Source organism: Euleptes europaea, chromosome 11 (genome assembly GCF_029931775.1).
Source record: "Euleptes europaea isolate rEulEur1 chromosome 11, rEulEur1.hap1, whole genome shotgun sequence".
Classification (NCBI taxonomy): domain Eukaryota; kingdom Metazoa; phylum Chordata; class Lepidosauria; order Squamata; family Sphaerodactylidae; genus Euleptes; species Euleptes europaea.
This window is the reverse complement of record NC_079322.1, coordinates 24,286,764-24,306,657: the sequence shown is the minus strand read 5'-3', so window position 1 is coordinate 24,306,657 and position 19,894 is coordinate 24,286,764. Positions and strand designations below refer to the sequence as shown.

General features: G+C 45.2%; 1 protein-coding gene across 1 annotated transcript in view; it reads left to right on the top strand.

Moving 5' to 3' along the window:
* Positions 1-19,894, top strand: part of ITGA9 (integrin subunit alpha 9) — a 275,713-nt gene that overhangs the window by 214,488 nt on the left and 41,331 nt on the right. The window contains exons 21-23 of the mRNA XM_056857744.1: positions 5,718-5,801; positions 6,359-6,467; positions 9,959-10,066. Coding sequence (XP_056713722.1) covers positions 5,718-5,801; positions 6,359-6,467; positions 9,959-10,066 — 301 coding nt within the window. The remainder of the gene's footprint in view (positions 1-5,717; positions 5,802-6,358; positions 6,468-9,958; positions 10,067-19,894) is intronic.

The following is a 19,894-nucleotide window of genomic DNA, read 5'->3' as shown; positions in this document are numbered from 1 at the left end:
TGCTGTATTTTTTGCAGCTTTTATATAAAAACCGAGCAAAGGGAGAATGGCCACCATCTGATGCAGCAAAGTGAGGGAGAGTCAGGAAACAAGCATGAAATCCCCTCAAATCCCTGACACAGTGGAAAGGGATGGTTTGCGGTTGGATTTAGGCATGTGGCTGGCATATATCTCTTCCAAAGTTCATAGAGACGTCAGATCCTTCATCAGTAGAGATGCAGAGTTAACAGTGCTTAAGACATAATGTGTAGAAATTCAGAAGCCTTTGAATGACATACTAGTGTGGCCCTGTGACTAGACAACTGGCATTGCCTACACATTGGAATTTGGGGTACAGCCCTTCAATGGCTGCACTCCTTTCTCCATGGTCGGGTAGCACTTGGGGAAAAGGTATCGCCATGGCACCCTTTGGTATATGGGGTTCCACAGGGAGTGATCCTCTCCCCTATGTTATTTAACATCTATATGCGCCCCCTCGCCTAGCTAGTACTGAGTTTCAGTCTGGGTTGTCATCAGTACGCTGATGACACCCAGCTTTACCTGTCGATGGGCGGCTGGCTGGATACCACCCTGGATACAATGTCCAGGTGTTTGGAAGCTGTGATGAAATGGCTGAAATGGAGCCAACTGAAACTAAATCCATCAAAGACGGAGGTCCTGTAGCTGGGGAGCACCAGAGGTGGTACGCCAGCTCTTGACTCTTTATTCTTGTGCAATTTGACAAGTGTGTCCACCGTAGGGCTGTTGAAAAAAAAATCGGTATAGTTCGGATTCAGCAGAATTCGGCCCGTCTCAATTAGGTATATGCTGAAGTCCGAACTCCCCCAATTCGGATCCGTGGAATTCGGCGCCTAGTTCGAGTTCGGGGGGAAATTCGGCCGAATAAAGTCATTAAAAATGCACTCGCGCCTTTCTGCGGCTCCAGGGGGGGCATTTTTTGGGGGTAGAGGTCTCAAACTTTCAGGGTAGCTTGAGGGGACGCTTCTTGCAAGAACCCCCAAGTTTTGTAAAGATTGGGTGAGGGGGTCCCGAGATATGGGGCCCGGAAGAGGTTGCCCCCCCAAAAAATCGCCCACAGTGACAGGAATAAAGCCACTTAAAGCACATCGGCGCTTTCTCGTGGCTCCGGGGGGGGGGCGCATTTTTGGGGGTGCAGCCCCCAAACATTCAGCGTAGCTTCAGATGAGGCTTCTTGGAAGAACCCCCAAGTTTTGTAAAGATGGGATCAGGGGGTCCAGAGATATGGGTTCCCTCCCTTTTCCCTATTGGGATGAATGGGATCAGCCGATCCTATGCATCTAGAGAGCGGCAAATCCAAGGCAAAACCTCCCGTGCTAACCATTGCAATGCAAAGCAACACGCGAGCGACCATGGAAAGGAACAGAGGTGCACTAGGCTAGCTATAGCAAAAAGGAAAAAAGGAGCTGGTGACTTGGACCGTGAAAATGTATTGTGAAAGTCAGATTTTGCAGAAACATTTTTGAGTGAGCAGCAAAACAGACCATGCAAAAAAAAACAAAACCCAGAGTTTGTATTTTCTGCCCTGCTCCTTCTTCTCATGGTGGAGGGATTCTCCCCCCTTATGCAAACGACCCCACCAAACTCAAGCAAGTCTCACCAGCACCACCCCCCACCTCTCCAACCAATACGGCACCACGGTGCACCCCCCAAACGGGGAAAAAATCCAAGATGCAGGGGATCTCACGCAAGCCGCCCCATTGCACTCAACCCCAGGCTAGAGGCAAAAACAGTGAAAAACACCAAGGAGGAGGCTCGACACCAAGGGTGCCGAGCAGAGAGAGACTCGCTAGCTGCCGCACAGACTCAACTTTAAACGTAACTTTAAAAGCAGTACACACACTCCCACAGAGGTGAGCGGTCACACACCCCTTGTCAGAATGGGCGAAAGCCTCCTTTGGCTCCCCCCCCACAGAAACTGCCCCCCCACAGACTCTGCTTCCACCCCCCCCCACATACACATGGGAAAAAATTATAGATTAAAGCCCGAAAAGGGGTCTTACTGTGGATGTCTTCTGTTCCATCAGGAGGGACTGGGTAATCCAATACGATTCCATTTAAGCATGGGAGGTTTTGCCTTGGATTTGCCGCTCTCTAGATGCATAGGATCGGCTGATCCCATTCATCCCAATAGGGAAAAGGGGGAGACCCATATCTCTGGACCCCCTGATCCCATCTTTACAAAACTTGGGGGTTCTTCCAAGAAGCCTCATCTGAAGCTACGCCGAAGGTTTGGGGGCTGCACCCCAAAAAATATGCCCCCTGCAGCCATGGAAAGGAGCGAATGTGCACCCCCCATGGGGATTTCTCTCACACACAAACAGATACTCTCTTTCTCTCCCCGGGCCACGCAGCAGCTGGGCTCACGTGCTCAATCGCGACTGATTGGCCAGAAGAAGACCCTGCTTGGCCACCGATTGGCCGCGGGAGAATGCTGCTTACTAACTGACGGTTATGCTGCTGTGCCGAACCCCGAATTTGCCGAATTTATTCGCTGAACACCCAGAACTCGCCGAATTCGGCTACCTGGTTTCCAGCCTTTTTTGAGTTTGTTTCCATCTGAACTAAAAACCGCCGAATCGGGGGAAATTCGGCTGTTTTTCAGTTCGGGCCTAACCGAATCGACAGCTCTAGTCCACCATCAAGAGGCTGGGTGTGATTCTGGATGTCTCCTTGTCGATGGAGGCACAGGTCGCAGCAGTAGCCAAGGCGGTCTTTTACCATCTCCGCCAGGCAAGGCAGCTGGTTCCGTACTTCTCCCCGCCATGGCCTAGCCTCCATGATCCATGCAACTGTCACCTCCAGGCTAGATTACTGTAACTCGCTCTATGTAGGGCTGCCCTTGAGAATCCTCCGAAATCTCCAGCTGGCCTAGAATGCAACAGTGAGGGTCCTTATGAGAAACCTACTGAGAACACATATCCAACTGGTGCTCTGCCAACTGCACTGCCTCCAGGTGGAATACTGGATCAGGCTCAAGGTGCTGGTATTAACCATTAAAGCCTAAATGATCTGGGTCCATTGTATCTAAGGGGCCATCTCTCCTAGTATGCCCTCAAAGAGCCTTAAGCTCAGCAAATAACAACCTGTGGGTAATCCCTGCCCTGAGAAGTGTCCGGCTGTCCTCAACTATGGCCAGGGCTTTTTTGGCCCTGGCCCCGGCCTATGGAACCCTCTAACCAATGAGACCAGGGCCCTGCGGGATCTGGTGCAGTTCCGCAGGGCCTGTAAGACAGATGTTCCACCAGGCCTATGGTTGAGGGCAGGAATGGTTTTCATCGTAGCTGGCCTCCCCTCCCCTTTCCCTTACTTCAGGGGTGGGGAACCTTTTTTCTGCCAAGTCCCCCCCCCGGTGCATTCTGGCCCTGTCTCCTTTAATCCCTCCATTGTTGCCACTTCCGCTCCCAACCCTCTTGTAGTACAGAGAGAATATGCTTCTTCATGGCCCTGGTGGGAAAGGATTAACACAGTTAATTGGGCGGTCCTAGCAGCTCCATAGCTAATGACTCTTCTGCAAGGGGGGGAAAGGGTTCCTTTTCTTAGCAAAACAAACTCACATCTGCCTTGAATAGAGGCTATTCCTGTCCGCGGTAGGGGGTGGATCGCCAGTCTTAGATCCTTCTGAGCTAGAGATCTGCCAGGACCCATGAAGGGCCAGACCGAATGATTTCGCAGGGCTTAAACGCCCCCTGGGCCTGAAGTTCCCCACCCCTGCCTTACTTCATCTGGGTTGATTTGATTGGAGACCCCAACTGTTCCCCCTGGCTGGCTACGGACCAGTGTGCCGATGAATGAGTGCCAATTGGTTTTAGAGCTGGTGATTTAATGTTTTTAATTGCAAATTGTTTTTGCATGCTGTGTAGTAACGGTTTTGTATACAATGTTTTAATTGATGTTAGCCGCTCTGAGCCCGGCCTTGGCTGGGATGGAGAGTGGGATACAAATTTTTAAATAAATAAATGTTAATTGACAGTGGCCATTTCACATGCTATTAGATCATTCTTTAGCAACTTGTACCCATGATTTTGCAGCCCTGGGAAGTAAGGAAAGCACCATTGCCTTGAAAATGCAACAACTGGGGCAGCGTCAGTCACAAGGCTGTGAGGCTATGGCTTCATTCTAGTGTGATCCAGTGAATGATGCAAGATGTTGGACCCCCTGAAACATATGCAACTGCATCGAGTAGTTCAGATGACAGTAAAGTACAGTCAGGGAGGATTCTCTGTGGGCCAGCATGCATAGTGGTTACCGTATTTTTCGCTCCATAAGACACACTTTTTTCCTCCTCAAAAGTGAGGGGAAATGTCTGTGGGTCTTATGGAGTGAATGTGCGTCTTATGGACCCTAGCCCGGTCCATCCGGGACTCCCAGAGCCGGGCGGAGGGACCCCCTCCCGCCTGCCGGCTGGGCGCGCTGGAACAACGCAGCCAGCTTTCCCCACCCCGACGGCCAGCTGGGAGGCTGGCGGGGTGCACAGAACCGGCTGGGCACGCTGGAACGACGTGAGTCGGCATTCTCCGCCCCGACAGCCAGCTGGGAGGCAGTCGGGGTGCACAGAGCTTGGCGCGTCGGGACGGCGCACTGGGAGGCGGGCGGGGCGCACAGAGCTGGGTGTGTCGGGAGGGCATGAACCAGCGTTCCCCGCCTTGACGGCCAGCTGGGAGGCGGGCAGGCCTGCACAGAGCCCGCTGGGCGCATTGGGACGGCGCGAGCCAACGTTCCCCGATCCGACGGCCAGCTGGGGGTGTGTGTCTTATGGTCAGGTGCATCTTATGGAGCGAAAAATACGGTAAGAGCAGTGGTTTGGAGTGGCGGACTCTGATCTGGAGAACCAGGTTTGATTTCCCATTCCTTCACATGAGCTGTGGATACTAATCTGTTGAACCGGGTTGGTTTCCCCACTCCTACACATGAAGCCAGCTAGGTAACCTTGGGCTAATCACACTCTCTCAGCCTCACCTACCTCACAGGATGTCTGTTGTGGGGAGGGGAAGGGAAGGTGATTGTAAGCCGGTCTGATTCTCCCTTAAGTAGAGAAAGTTGGCATATAAAAACCAAGTCTTCGTCTTCTCTGAGCTGCAACCAACAATAGATTTCCAAAGACTGAGAGAAGGAGCAAGGTTCTCTGCTAACCCTCGTTCCCCATGTTGTGAGGTGGAAACAAATTTTGCAGTTCACTCTGTACCCTTTAAACCCAACGCGCCCTTTGGTTTGGCGGAATAGGGAAAGTCCAAGATCATTGTCATTAAAGGAGAAACAGGTTCAAGTGAGCCACAAGGCCAGACAGAGCACTGGGTTCCAGAGTGCAGTTGCGTGTGTACAATTTATATAACAACCTTGATTGTTGTATAACAACTAATAATGAAAGTCAAGACTATGCATTTTCCTGGACTTAATAGAGATCTAGGATTCCTGTCTCATTACCAATGCTGATTTCTCCACCCCTACTACTCCTGTGCATATCACACCTAATCCAATCACACCTGCTAATGTCATTTACTTGCTTTTGACATTTACATTGCAATTGTGTGTCGAATTCACTCATCTCTATTTAAGGATAGATGGAATTGCATTCTAGCTGTATCTGAAGAAGTGAGCTGTGGCTCACAAAAGCTCATACCCTGCCAGAAATTTTTTTATTCTTTAAGGTGCTACTGGACTCTTGCTGTTTTCTAAACCTTGATTCTTGTTTGACACAGTGGGAACTTAGAGCACTCCCTCCATGACAACACTCTCGTTCTGTCTGTTCCCTTGAAACATGAAGTAGATTCGTCCATCACTGGGTAAGCAGCAGTTCATCAAATGAAGAAGCGTATGTGTACAACATCTTTAAAATTTATTTTAAGGATCTCTTCCGGTAGAAAAATACATTCTTTGTGTATAAATAATGTTGTGTCCAGGCTGTCCCCCCTCCTCACTCAACTAAACATTCAAACTGTGAAAATTGGACATTATGATAGGATAATGCGTTTCCATCTTTATGTGTCTTCCTTGTACAGAAACATTAGGCATTAATTACAGCACTGGGGTGTACCCTTTTTTTTAAAGGACATTATTTCTGAGGTCAAGAGAAATGTTTTGGTTCGGATCTCCTGGGCCAAAGGTTAGGGTCAAATGTTCTGGGATAGTACAGGTCACATTGAGGTCTAGCATTGGGCCTTTCTGTTTAATCTCACATTTAGAATGCTGTTTATGTTTTCCTCCCTTTTGGAAGATGAAATTGCTGGAAGAGAAATAGATAGGCTTAAATGGCTGTCGGAAGGGCTATCTCTGCAACACGGGAGCGAAGGGAAGGTCACTGTTGCTACCCTGTGTGTGATCTCCTCTTTCTCTTATTTAGAGTGGTCTCTCCCAGTTCCTTTGTTTATGGGGAGTCTGTGGAGGCATCTCAGTTTATTCAGCTGGAAGACTTTGAGTGTCATTTTCAACCCCTGAACTTCACTCTTCAGGTAAAAACATTCCGCGCAACACTCTTTTATGGGGTTTTGTTAGCTTCACGGGTGTCTGGCTGAAGTATGTGTTCTATTATTGTACAGAGCGTGATATCACCATCGTTCTATGCAGAACGAGGCTAAACTGCTCTAGCCATTGGTTACGAAGGAGGAGGAGAGAGTTGATCATGAGATCATCCCTTCTGGCTAATATGGGGCATATGCCATACTATAGTGTGCTCAGGATTATTGACCTGTCCAGAAACAGCAGAGTTTCTACTTAGGGTTGGATCCTACTAACATTTCTTCTAGTGCAAAAGGGAAGAGGGGGCACTTTTGAATCCTGCAGAGGCTGTGCAAGGGATTGTGAAACCACATGAACACCAAGCCAGGCAATACAGAGGCAGCACTGAGAAAGAGAATTGGAGTTAATCTGTGATGAACAAAGACTTAATCTTTGAGAGAAGCTCAGAGAGGAAAAAAACCTGGCAGGTAGTGGGCGGAGCTAAGGAGCTCACTCTTTTTTTCTGAAAAAAGGGAGGGAGTCTGTTTTTGGTAACCTGCGTGTTCAGTAGCTGTTTTGATTTTCTGAAACAGTTGTGAAACAACTCCTGTGGAGTAACAGGCAGGGATTGGGAGGAAAGGGACCCTTTCTCAGGTCACTGAAAGGGAATAGGCTCTGGGAAGGAGATATTCCAGATACTGGGTTTTGTTAAGGGATTACTGCCTCAAAAGTGGGGTAGATCTATAGAGAGAACTGGAAGAGAGATTTGAGGAACAATCTCCATACTTCTTTGTTCTGTGGGGGCGGGGGGAGATTGTATAATCTCCATACTTCCCAGTTAGCTAGGCAGCAGAGTCTGAATAAGAACATCTATAGGAAGTTCTGTGAACTGAATTTAGGAACTTAGTTTAAGAATTGTAATTCTGTTCTAACTAAGCCATCTATGGCTTCTCTGTAGTAAAACCTATAAACTAGCTCTGGTTTTATGCCTTCCATAATACCATTTTCCCTCCAAGTCTATCCCTTGTACAGTGTTTAATAAATCTCTGTTACTTGGTTGTTAACTTGAAAAAGCCTTTGATATCTCATTTCTACTGAAGTAAAATAAGTAAAGGGGCTAAGGAGAAAAATTAAACTCCAATCGAACATTTTGGAAAGCAGTCTCTCTCTCACTCTGTACACAAGGATTGTGATATCATCCTTCCTTTTGTACTAGTGACAAAACTGGTAGGATCCAACCCATATTATTGTACGATGACCCAAAGGTACTAATATTGAGTAGTATCTAAAGAGCTAATTTCAGTTCACTGAATTGGATTTTTCCCCCTTTTTTCCCTTTCTGCCTTCATTAGCCCATGCCATATTGGAATATCTCCTTTGAATCTAAAGCAGTTCGCCAGTTTGAATAAAGGGAGGATACTGTTCAAATAGCAGAAATCAAAACCCCTTGAGCATATGGAACTAGCTATATAGTACCTTGGATCCTGGCCATGTAGTGCAGTGAAATATTCTAGCCATCGGGCTTCTATAGCTGATGTCACCTTAACAAGTGCCATTTTTGAATTCACAAGCTGAATATTATTTCCATGTACCATATGATAGGATGTAAGAAACCATACAAACTAGCAGGGAAAAGTTCACCAGCCCACACATGTGCATCTGAGGTAAATTTTGGCCTGTCCTGACAGATACTGAATGAGCATCATCCCTTTGGGGACTGACAGTGTCGTGAATTTGTAAAATGCATGCTGGACAAGAAATCTGCAGTGTTTGATCGCTGAAATTAGCTCAAGAACAGTGAAAAAGCATTGGAAAGTTACAGAATTTTCCTCAGTATGGTGGTAGACCATCCGCACATGCATGAAGGCAGCCATTTTTAAAAGACTGGACACACCATCGTGTTCCATAACACTGCTTGGAAGTGCTTTTTGGCTATTTCATACACACTCAGCAGGAAAAGAAAGTGGTTCTCTTCACTTCAAAATTCAAATGGATTCATTTTAAAATTACTTTTGATATGAAAAAATTTGTAATATGCTGAAAGTTTAGATGCCTTTTTTTAAAGTCCCTTATATCTGCTTTGTCGTGGATAATGTGATGTGGGATCCAAATATCCCTTCTTCATTACCTCTCATTCCACAACACAGTTAGCAGTTCATTTGCTTTCTAATTTGTTGCATTATTCCTGTGTTTCATGCCACAGTGGCAGCTAATTGTATCTGGATTCTTCTCCCTCTTGTGAGTGCCTCTGGGACTTTTGCAAGGTCTTGGCATTGTGTACCGCTTCTCTTTATCATTCATACATTCCTCAAAGCACAAACAATGCTTAGGGAATAAAACAGAGAGGTTTGGCTATTTAGAGTCGGCTAGATTCGAACAGCGCCATGTATAGACCACCACACTTTCAGAGACTAAATTCTGCACAGAGATGGCAATGTCTAATTCAACTTGTGTACTTTTCAATATGTAAATGTTTAGGCGTATGTGTGTGTGTAAGTGTATGAATAGATAAACAGGGCCAGATTAACCGTTAGGCTACATAGTCAAGAATGTGGTGCTGACCAGAGTAGTACCAGTAATCATTTATGAAACGAGAAATTCCAGTGGGCCAGCCTTCTTGTAAATCTGTCCTTTACTCTCAGATGTGTGAGGGCTAATTGAGCCCATCCTGTGGTGAAGGAAAAGGCATCCTTCACGTGCTCAGTTATGCTCTTTTTTATTCTCATCCTGTGTGTCCTGGGGTTGAATCCTGTGCCCCTTCAGTGGGGTGAAAGATAGATTCCTGACTGGCTATTATTCCACACATGTCTCACAACCCTGAAAGTAAACTTTCCTGGAGCCGGAAATGGCTGCTGGGGGAAGGCGGATGCTGGTAAGACCGGGGATCCTTACACAGACCTCACAAGATCCTTGCGCTGGATCTAGCCCATAGGGTTTCGCTGTGACGGTTGAAAATGGGTTCCATAACTGAATGATTCAATTGAATCCTTGCTCAAATTAAAACAGCTGATATAATGTTGATCAAACCATCACTACTGTTATGGAGAATGGCCCTATTCCTGCTCTTTCTGCGTTGTATGCACAAGTTTAGCTGTGTAGCCTCAAACATTAAATCAAAGTGTGTAGACTCATTAATTTGTCTTGGTAACCCCCCTCTTTTCATCCTAATGGTGTGAGTTCATAGAATCACAGAGTTGGAAGGGACCACCAGGGTCATCAAGTCCAACCCCCTGCACAATGCAGGAAATTCACAACTACCTCCCCCCCACACCCCAGTGACCCCTACTCCATGCCCAGAAGATGGCCAAGATGCCCTCCCTCTCATCATCTGTTTATGGTCAGATGATGAGAGGGAGGAAGTTGTGCCCCTTTTTCTTCTACGTTCTCTTACCTTTTGAAATTACTGATTCTGGGGAGGTCTGCTCTGATTCTGGATGCTTTTTATGCTAGACAAATCCAGTCACTGAAGCCTGGACATGCTCACCTGTTTTTGCTTCTTTTTAAGGTCTACAATGCCGGCCCAAGCACCCTCCCTGGTTCTTTTGTCGACATTTCGTTTCCAAATCGTCTCTCTGCTACTGGAGCAGAAATGTTTCATATTCAACAGATGATGGTAAGCTATGCTGCAAATCTTTTCAGTGTGGCTTTTGACAGGGTAGTAACAGGAGGGTTTTCTCCACGGAGCTGTCCTTCCTAGGAGGAAAGTTGTGACTTACTATAGTGACAGCAGTGGAATGTAGACCTTTGGCTTTGAACTTATTATATAGCAGGGGAAGCCTTGCGCAGATATTCCAAATAAAATCAAGCACCTAGTCATTGATGAATATAATACTGTCTTAATTTTCCCCACAGTGTTCCTTTGAGATAACATTGGCCCTGTTCTGCTCCCATGATAGTTCAGCTATTCTTAATGCATTAACCCCAGCTGCTATTCATCAGAGCTGTTGTTTGTAGATATACTATAAGACCATTTTCCCCCAAGAGAGGTGTTAAAAAACATTTAGATGATCAGTGGTTGATAAATGGGAGAGCTGTTTGCCCAGGCTTATATTGGCCTAAATAGTATTCATAGTGTACTCCGATAACAAATAGCTGATACAGATCGCATTACCATACATTTGAGCACACTTCTGTACATATGATTATGCCAGAAATATAGAGAGGACCCAGGTATTCCTTTGGGGAAATTGTGGTGTTTATGAACTCATAGAGGTTTCTTTATTTTGAAAAAGAGTGAGGTTTGTAAGATACCGTGCACCTGATGTAAGCTGTGTGTGTGTGAGTGTATTTGAGAGGGAGAGAGAGAACGAGCTACATGACGCGGAAGCCAAGCGGATTAGCAGTCTTGTACAGGATACCCATCAGAAAGTCCACGGCCACATAGAAAAAGTGTAGTTTATTTTACAGTGCAGAAATATATACAGATACTCCTTTCACACTCTCCGCTCATAACATCCCGCATAGAACTGCGGTTTCACTTCAATATATACACCTGGTGGTTGCAGCCACCAATCACAGTAGATATCCAATTATTCTGGCATTGCTACTGCATTGCATCAGCCACCTGGCTATAGCTGGATCAGGCCAGCTTTCTCTAGCTCCCCAGGTACTTTCCAGGCTGATTACATCATCCTTAGATCTCACTGATCTATCCTGCACCTGTCAAACTAACTGACAGACTTGTAATCTTGACACTACAACTGACCAGTCACCACAGAAAGATCTTTAATTTCAGTTATTATTTAGTCTTTTTTTGCCTTTTTCCTTCCACTTTGCCTTTTGTTCCATGGCTTTTTAGTCTGCAATTGGAGGGTGGGGGGAACTTGGTGTACCTTTGTTTGCATGCAGTACAGTGTTAAATTCTTCCACAAGCCTTGTGACAACACCTAGTGATTGTCAATTTGATCACAGTGGTGCGTATCCTGCGGGCTTCATGGAGTGATGCGTTCCTGCTTCCTGCTCCTGCGGCAGCCCCCTGAGCATCCTGAAATTGTGTTTACATGGGTCAAGGGCCCTCGGGAGCATCACGGGAGACACAGTGGGGATTTCAAGTGGGAGGGCAGAAATGCCCCATCTTTCGCAGATGGAAATGCTGTTCCATTGAAAGAGCCGTATAATTGGAAAGTATTTTCTAAAACACAAGACTAGGTATTCTCGCAGGTATGCCGTCAAAAAAGAGAGGGCCATCTTTCATTTGCATACAAGTTACATCTTACATTCAGGGTTGTTTTCCTTTCGAGTAAGTATGGTAAATGCCAGTTTTTTTCAATGGAGACAGTTCATGTATTTGGCTGAGAGCTGTCACATGAACACATGAAGCTGCCTTACACTGAATGAGACCCTTGGTCCATCAGAGTCAGTATTGTCTACTGAGACTGGCCACAGCTCTCCGGGGTCTCGGGCGGAGGTCTTTCACATCACTTACTTGCCTAGTCCCTTTAACTGGAGATGCTGGGAATTGAACCTGGGACCTTCTGCATGCTAAGCAGATGCTCTAGAACTGAGGTACGGCCCTCTCTCAAGAGTTAAATAGTGAAATGATGTACACACATGTGGGAAGCCAGTCTTAGTTACTGCAATAAAAAGAAAGAAGGGAAATTGTCACTGGTTACAGAACATAGGGTTCATAGAATCATAGAGTTGGAAGGGGCAATACAGGCCATCTATTCCAACCTCCTGCCCAATACAGGATCAGCCTAAAGCATCCTTGACAAGGGTTCGTTCAGCTGCTGCATGAAGATTACCACTGAGGGGGAGCTCACCACTGATTCCACTGCTGAACCACTCTTACTGTAAAAAAAATCCCCCTAATATCCCCACAACAGGCACCTTGTGATGTAGGTGGGGCTGAGAGAGTTCTGAGAGAACTGTGACTAGCCCAATGTCACCCAGCAGGCTTCATGTAGAGGAGTGGGGAAATCAAGCCGGTTCACCAGATTAGAGTCTGCCACTCATATGGATCAGTGAGGAATCAAACCTGGTTCTCCAGATTAGAGTTCATTGCTCCTAACCACCACACCATGCTGGTCTTTTCTCTCAGCTTCACCTCCCTCAACTTCACTGGTGACATAGTTAATGTTTGGGAATGTCATTTCCTCTTTTCGTTCAAAGATGCACTTTCTGAAAACAAATATCAGGGCGATCTTGGGAAAAATGGGTCAGAAGTCACTGCGTGAAATGTTATTTTAAGGGCCGTCTTCTAAAAATTCCCATGTTTTCAGAATTTACAAAAGAGGAGGTGGATTATGTCTGGGTCATAGGCTAGGAGACAAAATGAGTTCCCATCAGCCGAGACACAAGACCAAATGTACTTCTCTGAACTGGCTCAACCTCTTGGTACTCAGCAGCTGGAAATCTTCTTTATTCCTTGGCAAGTGCTCATTAGCAGTCCTGAATGATTCATGTAAACAACCTAATCTTTAATTGGAACTTGGTGACGTAGCACAGAGTTCTGGGATGGCCGTCGTGCTGTAGTCAGGCCTTTCTAGATGATGACGATTTTCACGGAGCAATTTGTGCAGGCGCAATTCTGTTGTTACAGTGGAGTTCAGATGACTTTCCTCAAAGAAGGGTGCCAGTTGTGGAGAAAATACATTTTTGCAGCATTCAAACTCCAGTATTATGCTGTTAGGAAAATATGATTCTCCTCCACTTCATCTTCCCAGTGGGGAGCATGCTGTTAAATGTCTGTGTTGAGTGTCATGGTCCTTCTTCACATGTTGTCTCCATGGGGAGCTGCCTCTTCCCCAGTCCCGCCCCACACAACTGTGCATGTGTCCAAACATTACTGTAGTGCAGAGTGGTTATCTGCAGTACTGCAGTCCAAGCTCTGCTCATGACCTGAGTACGATCCTGACAGAAGTCGGTTTCAGGTAGCCGGCTCAAGGTTGACTCAGCCTTCCATCCTTCCGAGGTCGGTAAAATGAGTACCCAGCTTGCTGGAGGTAAAGGGAAGATGACTGGGGGAGGCACTGGCCAAGCATCCTGTAAAACAAAGTCTGCCTAGTAAACGTTGGGATGTGGCGTCACCCCGTGGGTCAGGAATGACCCAGTGCTTCCACAGGGGACCTTTACCTTTTTAGATGGAGATGACCAAATGAGTTTTTCCCACTTTTCAGGGAGGAAACACCCATGTGGATGTGATATTCAGGCTCCAAGCATGGGTACGCTTTATCAGGGCTCAGAAAGCCAGATTGGGCCCAATTTAAGGTGCATTACCGTAACACAGTATATTTATATAATCTTAGAAATAAAATAGATTTGTTTTCAGGAGATTGCGTGGGATATGTTGCAAGTCGGTACACAGTTCAGAAGAATTATGCTTGGGTCCTGGCAGTATTCACATGGACTGTGCAGCGGACTGGGGTAGCACCAAGCAGGTCCTGTACACCATGGTGTGAGAATTCACTTGCACTAGTAAATATCACTTTACTCATTTGTACCCCTTCCTTGTAAACCGTCTGGATATTTCTGTGTGATATTTCTGTGGCCACCTCACTCACCAATGAAAAACTGCTGTGGAACCCCCTCACCAAATTAATTAAATGATTTATTATTAGGGTTGCCAGGTCCCTCTTTGCCACCGGTGGGAGGTTTTTGGGGCAAAGCCAGAGGAGGGCAGGGTTTGGGGAGGGACTTCAATGCCATAGAGTCCAATTGCCAAAGTGGCCAATTTCTCCAGGTGAACTGATCTCTATTGGCTGGAGATCAGTTGTAATAGCAGGAGATCCCCAACTAGTACCTGGAGGTTGGCAACTCTTGGTCCATCAAAGCCAGTATTGTCTACTCTGACCAGCAGCGGCTCTCCAGGGTCTTAGGCAGCGGTCTTTCACACCACCTACTTGCCTAGTCCCTTTAACTGGAAATGCCGGGGATTGAACCTGGGATCTTCTGTATGCCAAGCAGATGCTCTGCCACTGAGCCACAGCCCCTCCACAGCTGTGGCACTCTTCAGGCTCAGATGGATTGACTTGCTTCTCGTTGCAGAAACACAAGGAATAAAGTCAACTTTATTTCATCCACTTTCTTCAGGTTTAACATCCCATAAGCTATACACCAAGAAAATGTTTAAGAATTAAAAGCAACAGCAGAGAAAATTTTTGCCACTCAGAAACAATCTTAATTTATGGGTATCAGAAGTAGCAGAATATTTTAACAGCTATTTTGCAAGAAAGTTCTCCCTGGCAACAGTGTGTCTGGAACAATAAAAGAAAACATGCAATAACGTCTCAATCATTGATAAGGAGCAATGATAAAAACATCATTCTGGAGGAATCCCATCAAGATGCCCCTTCATCTGTTCTGTGGGTACCGCATTACAGCGTGCAAGCGTATAAGGACCCTCTTAATTTAGATATCGTCAATAGGGATGTGCGTTCAGCAAAGCCGAACCAAAAAATGCCCTCCTCAGAGTCTTCCTGCACCTGCTGCTCTCAGAGAAATGGGACCACCCTGGCAGTTATCTATCCTGAGGATTGCTGGAGGTGCCACTTTGGCACACTTTGAATTGGATAATCAGGGCTATACATTTTCTTTTACTTTTTTTGTCTTCAGGAAGAGTCAGCGTTGTCATGAGAGTTGAATGACAAAATGTAAGTTGAGTGTAAGTAGGGCAGCTGAACGATTTCCAGCCTAGCTGTTGAGGGGTTTTTGCTCTGCAGCATTGCCAAGTTGGTTGCTTCCCAAGAGTCTGATTACTAGCATCTAAACAGAGTTACTTGGATGTTAAGAATTTGAGAGAAAGCCACTCTCTCTCTGGCATTATGAACAGTGTCTGGGTCAGCAAACATTTGTTTTCATCTGTTTTGTGAGTTGGACTAAAACACGGAGCCTTTTCTTTTAGACCAGCGCTGGCCCAAAAGTACTGAAGTTGCATCATCTGGCGCATGGTAGATGGCCGCATCTCTCTGACATAAACCCTTTAAAGGAAAGGCCAACATTTCTCTCAGAGTGACTACTTGAGGTTGTATTTACTATAGTTGCGGATGTGAAGGCAAAGCTAGAAAAGTGGTTGGTGGATTATTGAACATGCAGTCTAGGATGCACAGTTACAAAAAGAGACTTGCTTGCGCCAAATGATCATATAATCAAAACTAAAACAGGCTCAGTCCAGAAACTTCAAGGAATTAAGGCACGTTTAAAAGAACCCAGTGAGGCTCCAAGTTGTAACTGTCATTATTTAGAATTGAAATGTAATTTTTATGGTAATTTTGTTGTAATTCTAGGGCTCCTTTCACACAGAGATAATTCTCTGTGTAGCTCTCACTGCTGCAAAGCTAGAGGCATTCACATCAGCAACAAAGCATCCACACGGAAGTTTTTTGCACACTTTCTTGCCCTGGGTCTCTTTTGTAGCTACCCCACCACCATCACCAAAGGGCTTGTTTCAGGCTGTTGCTTTTTTTAACCCAGTCTATAGAAATAATGTTCCCTGCTTTCATTTTGTTAAAGTAAGTCCATGGCCTTTTTGGTTATGGAGTTCTAAAGAGAAGTGTGCAGCCAGTTCATTTCCTCTTATAACTTCACAACCGAAAGGGCTGCAGTCTTATATAAAAAAGTGGGAACTAGTTCAATAGATAATTATGATATTATAATACCATAACGATATAGATGTTCTTTTTTTAAAGCCTAGAAAAAGCCCTCCAGTAGTGGAGGATGAAAAAAATGTGCACCTTCCTATCCATATGTTGTTCAAAGGTGCTTTGACTGAAGTCTTTCCCCACCCAAAAAACGGTGTTTGGGAATGATCATAGCAAAGTGTGGGGAAACATGGAAACAGAACGAATAAAGGAAGACATTGTGCAGATGCTTCCCAGTACAGCACAGCGGTTAGGAAGTCAAAGTGGAGCCAAACATCTTTGTAGAAACAACTTAAGCCTTTTCAGTATCAAGGGCTGAAGTCTTTCCTATATGCCAATTACGTTGCATCGCTAGCAGAATGTATTTTTAAGTGACGGCACAATAAGCTAAATTTTCACAACCACATCCAGGTAGATCTGGGCTAGAACCTTTCCATTGGCTGGGGATCTGTTCTTTTGTTGCTCTTGTTCAGAGAACTAGAAACATATCTTGCCATCCGCATCTCATATAGAAAATCCCCCTTGGGGTTTTTTTTTGGCAGCCAGTTCTAAAATTTTGTTTTATTCTGTTCCTTTGAAGTTTTTGGACTTGGCTCCGAAAACAGCCACACAGCAAGAATTTGTAACTACAAGTAAATACTCAGCAGTAGCATTTTTTTGAAACTCATTGTCATTGTGACAGCTGGTTACACTCCTGATCCTTTACAGCGTATGTGACACTTGAAGTTCTCTCGGAGGGTAAATTTGGCCCGCTTACAGTGATAATCATTACAGCTGCATTTAGCTTATCCCTACTGCATTTGGAACCATACTTCAAAACCACCCCCAGATTTCTAGGCAGAAGGAATTCTGTTTCCCACCAACCTGGCATTTACTTTAATATTTCATAGTATTTCTATTTGCAAGTAATATTTGGAGGACCACCTCTTTAGAACTTCCCAGCAGCTTCTTCAGGAGTTTCTCCAAGCCGCTGTTGCTGTGGCTGTCTCTGTTTCAAGCTATGTACTGTGGTATAACTTTCTGTGAGAAGGGCACAGGACACCTTCTCTGTTGAGACTTGAAGCACTTTCGCACATGCCGAATAATGTACTTTCGATCTACTTTCAATGCACTTTAACAATCGTCTGCAAGTGGATTTTGCCATTTCACACCATAAAATCCAGCTTAATAGTGGATTGAAAGTGCATTATTCAGCATGTGTGAAAGTGCCAAAAAAACTGAGCAAAGGGAACCTATTCGGTACGAACACTTAGTACATTCCTGCTGTGTTTCACAGTAGATATTTCAGTTGTTCTGGCTATAGTCAGAGAAGATGCCCCGTTTTGTTAAAAAAAAAATTATTTGTGGGGGGGAGGTATATTTTGGTGTTGTTCCTAATATGTGTAAGCTGCCTTTAATCATGGAGAAGTACTGTACGATTTTTTTTGAAACAAATAAATATCATTGTGGCATTAGTGGACTGTTGTTGACAGTTATTGTTGAATATGTCACTCATATATATAGGTGGGTGCTGTCAAGTTGCAGTTGACTTGTGGTGACCCTAGGAAGGGGCTTTCAAGAAGTGAGAAGCAGAGGTGGTTTGCCATTGTCTTCCTCTGCAGAGTCTTTCTTGGTGGCCTCCCATCCAAGTACTGACCCTACGTAGCTTCTGAAATTTGACAAGGATTGGGCTATACCATGCCACCTTTCCTCCCATGTCATTTATATAACCTGATCCAAATTTCACTGGGCAATTGTGGAATCAGTTTTGGGCCACCATTAAACCGTGTGGCTGAGCTTGCCTGCAGTGAGATGGATGGCCCTCTGGTCTCAGGCACTAGATTCATGGTGGATAGGTCCATCAACAGCCCTTAGACATGATAACTAGAGGCAGCTTCCTTCCAAGTATGAGTTGCTGGGGACAACAGCATGGGAAGCCGTTTCCTTCCTCTCCTGTTTGTGGGCTTCCCGTAAGTATCGAGTTGGCCGTCACGAAAGGCAGAAGAACTGCTGGACTGGATAGATGCTTGCTCTGATCCAGCAGGGCACTTCTGGTGTGCTTAGGGATCTGCAGGCTGCAGTGGCTTTTGTGTGTGGTGGGAAGGTATAGGGGCAGATAACATGGCTTCTCCAAAATACAGAGCAAAAAGTGAAGAGGTGAACAGGAGTAAGCATGAAAAGTTCCCAAGGCCAAAGCTGTAAGGATGTTCCTGTGCAGTTATGTCAGCTATGGAGTAGTGTGCCGCTGCTGTAAAAAAGGCAAATTCCATGCTGGCCATGATTACACGAGGAATAGAGAATAAAACTTCTGATATCATACTGCCCTTGTACAAATCTATGGTGATATAACACTTGGAATACTGTGTACAGTTCTGGTCACCACACCTAAAAAAAGGATATTACAGAGCTTAACAAGGGGCAGAAAAGAGCAACCAAAATGATTAGGGGACTAGAGCAACTGTCCTATGGGGAGCGGTTAAGATGCTTAGGGCTGTTTAGCTTGGAAAGGCAGCGGCTGAGGGGAGACATGATAGAGGCCTATAAAATTATGCATGGTTTGGAGAGAGTGGACAGGAAGATGGTTTTCTCCCTCTCCCATAATACTAGAACACGGGGTCATCTGCTGAAGCTGGAGGGTGAGAGATTCAAAACAGATAAAAGGAAGTGTTTCTTTTCACACAACGCATAGTTAAATTGTGGAACTCCCTGCCCCAGGATGTGGTGATGGCTGCCAGCTTAGAGGGCTTTAAGAGGGGAGTGGACATTTTCATGGAGGAAAGGGGTATTAGTGGCTATTAGTTAGAATGGATGCTAGTCATGCTGCATACCTATTCTCTGTAGTATCAGAGGAACATGCCTATTATATTGGGTGCGGTGGAACACAGGCGGGATGGTGCTGCTGCAGTCGTCTTGTTTGTGGCTTCCCAGAGGCACCTGGTTGGCCACTGTGTGAACAGACTGCTGGACTTGATGGGCCTTGGTCTGATCCAGCAGGGCCTTTCTTATGTTCTTATGAATAGGTAAGTGGCATCAGTTTTGGGAGAGATTTGAGTTTTTACGTAATTATGTGGGAAGATTTTGTTCAGTAAGCTACATGTATGAGTTATCCTTTGTCATGCATTGCAGGGAAACAGAAGGTTTGATAGGATATCACGACTGTCTGAAATGCTACAAAGACACAGGGAAGAGGTCTTTTTGTAAGTTTCCTGTCTGGGGAATTCCCTCTTTAAACAGGTTTTTTTTTTAATTGAGAAAGAAAGCAAAGGTCACCATCATTTTCCTGAGGGGGATTGTGAAAAGTGAGATAATTTCCCCGTTCTGTTATTGGTGTAGCTCTAACTTTTCCCGGAATAGTTGGAAAGGAAATTAGAAATGATGAACTAGCACTTTTAAAAAACATAAATAGGTTCTCAAATAGGCTGACTAATGAATAAGAACTTTTCTTAAATTTGTTGTAATAGCTATTGGAATCAAACCAGTTAGGCTAGGAGAGATATATTGCACTATGACACAGTTCTAAGGAAATTGTTAATAAGAAGAGTGCTGACTATATGTAGCTGAACCAGTGTTTGGCAAAAGGATAGCATCAAGTCTTATATTTGCAAAAGGAACATGGATTCATCTGCCTTTTGTAATTTCCTCTCTCGTTTAAAAGACTCTTGTCCTCTGGCAAGAAATGTATAACTTATTCATAGTGACTTTGTCAAGATTCCTCTGCCGTGGCTTTTTAGAAGGGATGAACACAATGGCCAGGAAACCTTATGAGATGGTATATTTCCGCCTCTACCCCTGAACTATCCGTGAACTGTTCTTCTCACTCACAACAACAAGTTTCTTCTACCCAGTCTTTACTGTTGTGTAGCTTCATAGAAATGTTAATGCAA